Raw genomic sequence first — 4,674 nt, 5'->3', positions numbered from 1 at the left:
TCTTGTGTGCACCCTTTAACCTAATCAATCAAGGTCAGACTACCAAAAGCAAACTTTTGGTATTTACCACGCCATACCGCGAGATCGAGATATTTCTAACCTAGCATATATATCATAATATGAACGAGTCCCACACCATTTTTGGTACGAGAATCGAATATATTTCAATAGTAGTTTTTATCACTTAGATACTAAATTTTTCGATGTAGCATATATTATTTCGAAATATCTATTTAACCAGCTAATAAACATCCAGAAAGACGCAGGGATTGATGAGAAATAAAACCCACAACTTTTTTTTTAATTCCCTATATTTTCCCACTTATTTATTAGCAATAAAGAGTTGTGCAGAGAATCTGTGTTCCTACTTGCAAGAAACCATGCTTGATTCAGTCTCCAACGACATAACTAATGCTTGCATCAACACAGTGGCGTGTTTTGCATGGAAACCCATCCCCCATTCTTTGCCACAACAGAAACAGAATCCTCCGATTATTTCTTTCTCATTTTCACACCACTTCAAACTTCTCATTGCAAATCTTGTGCAATCGTACAAAAATTCATACGAGACGATTTTCTAGGTCAATTTCGTGAGATGGATCTCCGACTACATTTGACCCAAGAAAAATTATTACTTTTTCATTGTAACTATATGTCAACTCGACTCTTTTGACGTACGTATAAAGACCTACTCATCATATCAAGTGTAGCAAATGAATACTCTACGTTGGTCAGAATTTGGGCATGTGTGGAAACGGAAGCCCATTATAATTTATAAGAAGCATAGCGTACGCAAGTTTATATCTACACGGAATTGCTTATTTATATTTCTCATACATTATCCTATAATTACCTCCATGATTCTTTCTTAATAATTTTTGCCATAAGGAGTCTTGGGTTTCCATCCCTTGTGATTTCACATCTCTTCTATAAAAGGGTCGCTTAAGTTTCCTAAAGTCTACATCTTCAGATCAAGTGTTATTTGATCAAACGCAAATATGAAGATATTTGTCTTGGTGATTCTCTCTTTTGCTCTGGTGCTCCATCTCGGGGAGAGCTTTGATTTCCACGAGAGAGATTTAGAGAGCGAAGACGGTTTGTGGGACTTGTATGAACGTTGGAGGAGCCACCACACTGTGTCGAGAAGCATTGAAGAAAAGAATAAACGATTCAATGTCTTTAAGGCAAACACTCACTATGTTCACAATTTCAACAAGAAGGATAAGCCCTACAAGTTGAAACTAAACAAGTTTGCAGACATGACGAACCACGAATTCAGGAGTGTGTATTCGGGCTCCAAGGTCAAGCATCATCGTATGCTGCAAGGAAGTAAGAGAGGAAATGGAACTTTTATGTACGTGAATGTACAAAGTGTTCCACCTTCTGTTGATTGGAGGAAGATAGGGTCTGTCACTGGAGTCAAGGATCAAGGGCAATGTGGTAAGGTTTCTTGTTAGGCACATATTACACCAAATCTCCGTTCATTCACTCGCATAGCATAGGTAAATTGCAACCAAAGGAGGCAAATTAAGTTTCAGTTCAATCACATATGGAAACTTCATATAGATTTAGTTACTCAAGAAAACAATCTGCTCAACAAATACTCAAGTTCAAAGGTCCTGGTTTTCTCATGTCTTCATATCCAACATTAGACTGTTTTTCAAACTTCAAATTTCTAACAAACACATGACATGGCAAATCAAGATCACTCAGGTCTAGACCTTGGGTCAGTTGTTCGTTCACACTGAAGTTTCAACCAAGGCATATTAGAAGGTCTTTCACTTGAATAGCCTTGCAAATCATATATTTTGGCTTATATTGCAGGTAGTTGCTGGGCATTTTCGACCGTGGTGGCAGTAGAGGGAATAAACCATATCAAAACAAACCATTTGGTTTCCTTGTCGGAACAAGAACTTGTTGATTGCGACAATGAGCAAAATGCCGGGTGCGATGGAGGACTAATGGAATTAGCATTTGCTTTTATCAAGAAGAAGGGTGGCATTACCACAGAAGCTAACTATCCTTACACAGCAAAAGGTGGAACATGTGACAGTAAAAAGGTAAACGATGTTGTCAGCAGTCCAAGTTCGGATAAGACACATTAAAACAGTTGAAGACAGGTGTTTCATGTTCTTCTCTTCTTCATGTGTCAGGCGAATTCTCCAGCAGTGACAATTGATGGACATGAAAATGTGCCAGCTAACAATGAAGATGCTTTACTGCAAGCAGCAGCGAATCAGCCAATAGCAGTTGCCATAGATGCCGGAGGTTCCGATTTCCAGTTCTACTCAGAGGTAACTGGGAATTTTACATGCTTCATGCATTAAATGTAAAATCACTATCCTATGATTTATGAACTAAATGATCATAAAAGGAAATTTTCGTAAATAGGGAGTATTCACGGGAGGATGTGGCACGGAGCTAGATCATGGGGTGGCAATTGTGGGATACGGAACAACTCTTGATGGAACAAAATACTGGATAGTGAAGAACTCATGGGGAGCTGAATGGGGAGAGAAAGGTTATATTAGGATGCAGCGCGGTATCCGAGCGAAAGAGGGACTATGTGGTATAGCAATGGAAGCTTCTTATCCCATCAAAAATTCCTCCAGTAATCCCGGCGGACCTACCAAAACCAACCTCAAGGATGAACTCTAGATCAAATTTCAATATATTACGGGAATTTTTAGCAGCAGCTGCTGCTACGACTTTCGATTCCTAATGTTTATCCCTATATGTGAACTTCACAAAAATCAGTTCGAATGCATCATGTCATTTGAAGTATATTAGCTTATTGTAACATCAATAGAATGATGAAATAAAGAGTTGATTCGCTTTAGATACAATATTTCATGATCAGACATTATTGCATTTTCTTCGCAAATCCAAGATTTTAGAAATAAAATTCAAACCAGACATATACCTTTAACCATTCTCCTACAAGAAAACAGTGCGTAAAACCCATCACTGGTAATGGAAATTCTTGCCTGTGTATGCAATCAACCATAGCATCGAATCGGATCATTGCAACCTTTAGCAGCTGACTGCTTAGAACCTGATCTGCCACCCTTCTCCAAGTATTGCTGGTGATACTCTTCAGCCCTGTAAAACGTCTTTGCTGGTAGAATTTCTGTGACAATCTTATTTATCCCAAACTCAATCTGCTTAGCTTCTAATGATTCTTGAGCTGATTTGGCTTGTCTCTCATTGTAGAAGTATATCCCCGATCTATACTGTGTTCCAACATCGTTTCCCTATGATATAGTATAAAGAAACAGTATTATTTGACAAGAAGAGATATCCTCCATTATCATACAACACAAGCTAGCAATGCAACTTAAGATTTGCATCTAAAATGTATTGAGTCGACCCTTAGACTAGTATAGCCATCTTATCCCAACTCTTTGGTCGAGCCCTGCTCGGTAGTTGCCTCCTTGAGTTTTATGGATCACCACCAAATTTTGGGGTAAACGCATAAAGACCCACGTGTCATAAAAAAATCAGCTAAAATCCCATGTGATTTTGATTTTGTAATCCAAAAATTATACGGAAATAGTCAATTAGCTAAAACCTTGTATATTCAAACGCATGGCTAACATTCGTAGACAAAATTTTTTGTGATAGATTTGTCTTTTAAGCGTATATGCATGTAATCATTCCAAAACTATAGCGTTTGAAATCAAAAACATCATCCAGAACATCAACTCCCAACATTTCCCACAAATATATTTCAAAAGCACAAATACTTTACATCAATACATGGATCAAATTATAGATGAAAAAAGGCATAAACTTGAATATCCAAGAAACTGAAATATACCTGGCGATTGAGAGTAGTGGGGTTATGTTTAGCCCAGAACACATCGAGCAGAGTAGTGTAAGGGCAAACATTCGGGTCAAAATGGATCCGAACCACTTCAGCATGGTTGGTGGATCCGGAGCAAACCGATTGGTAATTCGGGTTGTGGACATGGCCCTGGGAGTAGCCCACTTCAGTCTTCACCACCCCGTCCACTCTCTGATACGTTAGCTCCACTCCCCAAAAGCAACCCGCTGCAAACTGGGCCAGCTCCAGACCCGGTCCCATTGGAGCATCCAGATCTGGCTCCATTACCGGGTTGGCCGTTGCCTTGTCGTTGATCGCCATTGCTGTTGCTTTCGATTTTGTGCTCTTTTCAATTTTTCTTACAGATAATAGATGAATCTGGTCACTTCTGGGGAAGGATACAAGGGCATTTTATTTCTTTTAATTATAAGGAAAATTTAATATTAATAACATTTCAAAAAAAAAAATTAATATTAATTAATAATTATATAAACATTCGTGGCAATAAGTGTAACCTCATATCCGGTCAAAAAAAAAAAAAATAAGTGTAACCTCATAAAATTTAAGTAGATTTTTTTTATAAACATTCGTGGCAATACGTGTAACCTCATAAAATTTAAGTAGATTTTTTTATTAAAAAAATCAATAAATGATGGAACAATCTGCCTCGGCCCAGAGACGGAGATAGAATTTGTAGGTAGGAGACGAAGTTGAATATTTAAAAATAATTATAATTAATTGTTAAATTAAAAACCTAAAATATATGTATATCATAATAATATCAATATACAATTTTTTACTCATATATACCAGTTAAGGAAATTTGTTATAAATCACTAACAGCAAAC

The 4,674-nt window shown here is 37.4% G+C and overlaps 2 protein-coding genes across 2 annotated transcripts; one reads left to right on the top strand and one right to left on the bottom strand.

Moving 5' to 3' along the window:
* Positions 1-866: 866 nt before the first annotated feature.
* Positions 867-2,846, top strand: LOC140879561 (vignain-like). Its single transcript, XM_073283322.1, has 4 exons — positions 867-1,440; positions 1,825-2,060; positions 2,154-2,294; positions 2,392-2,846. Exons 1-4 carry the CDS (start codon positions 999-1,001, stop codon positions 2,656-2,658), a joined length of 1,086 nt encoding a protein of 361 aa, XP_073139423.1. The 5' UTR covers positions 867-998; the 3' UTR covers positions 2,659-2,846.
* Positions 2,812-4,232, bottom strand: LOC140879562 (peptide methionine sulfoxide reductase-like). Its single transcript, XM_073283323.1, has 2 exons — positions 3,821-4,232; positions 2,812-3,254 (listed from the first exon to the last, which is right to left on the bottom strand). Exons 1-2 carry the CDS (start codon positions 4,145-4,147, stop codon positions 3,000-3,002), a joined length of 582 nt encoding a protein of 193 aa, XP_073139424.1. The 5' UTR covers positions 4,148-4,232; the 3' UTR covers positions 2,812-2,999.
* Between the last annotated feature and the right edge of the window lie 442 nt (positions 4,233-4,674).

Source organism: Henckelia pumila, chromosome 2 (genome assembly GCF_033568475.1).
Source record: "Henckelia pumila isolate YLH828 chromosome 2, ASM3356847v2, whole genome shotgun sequence".
NCBI classification, from domain to species: Eukaryota; Viridiplantae; Streptophyta; class Magnoliopsida; order Lamiales; family Gesneriaceae; genus Henckelia; species Henckelia pumila.
The sequence above is the reverse complement of the archived record's forward strand: the minus strand, read 5'-3'. Positions and strand labels throughout refer to the sequence as shown.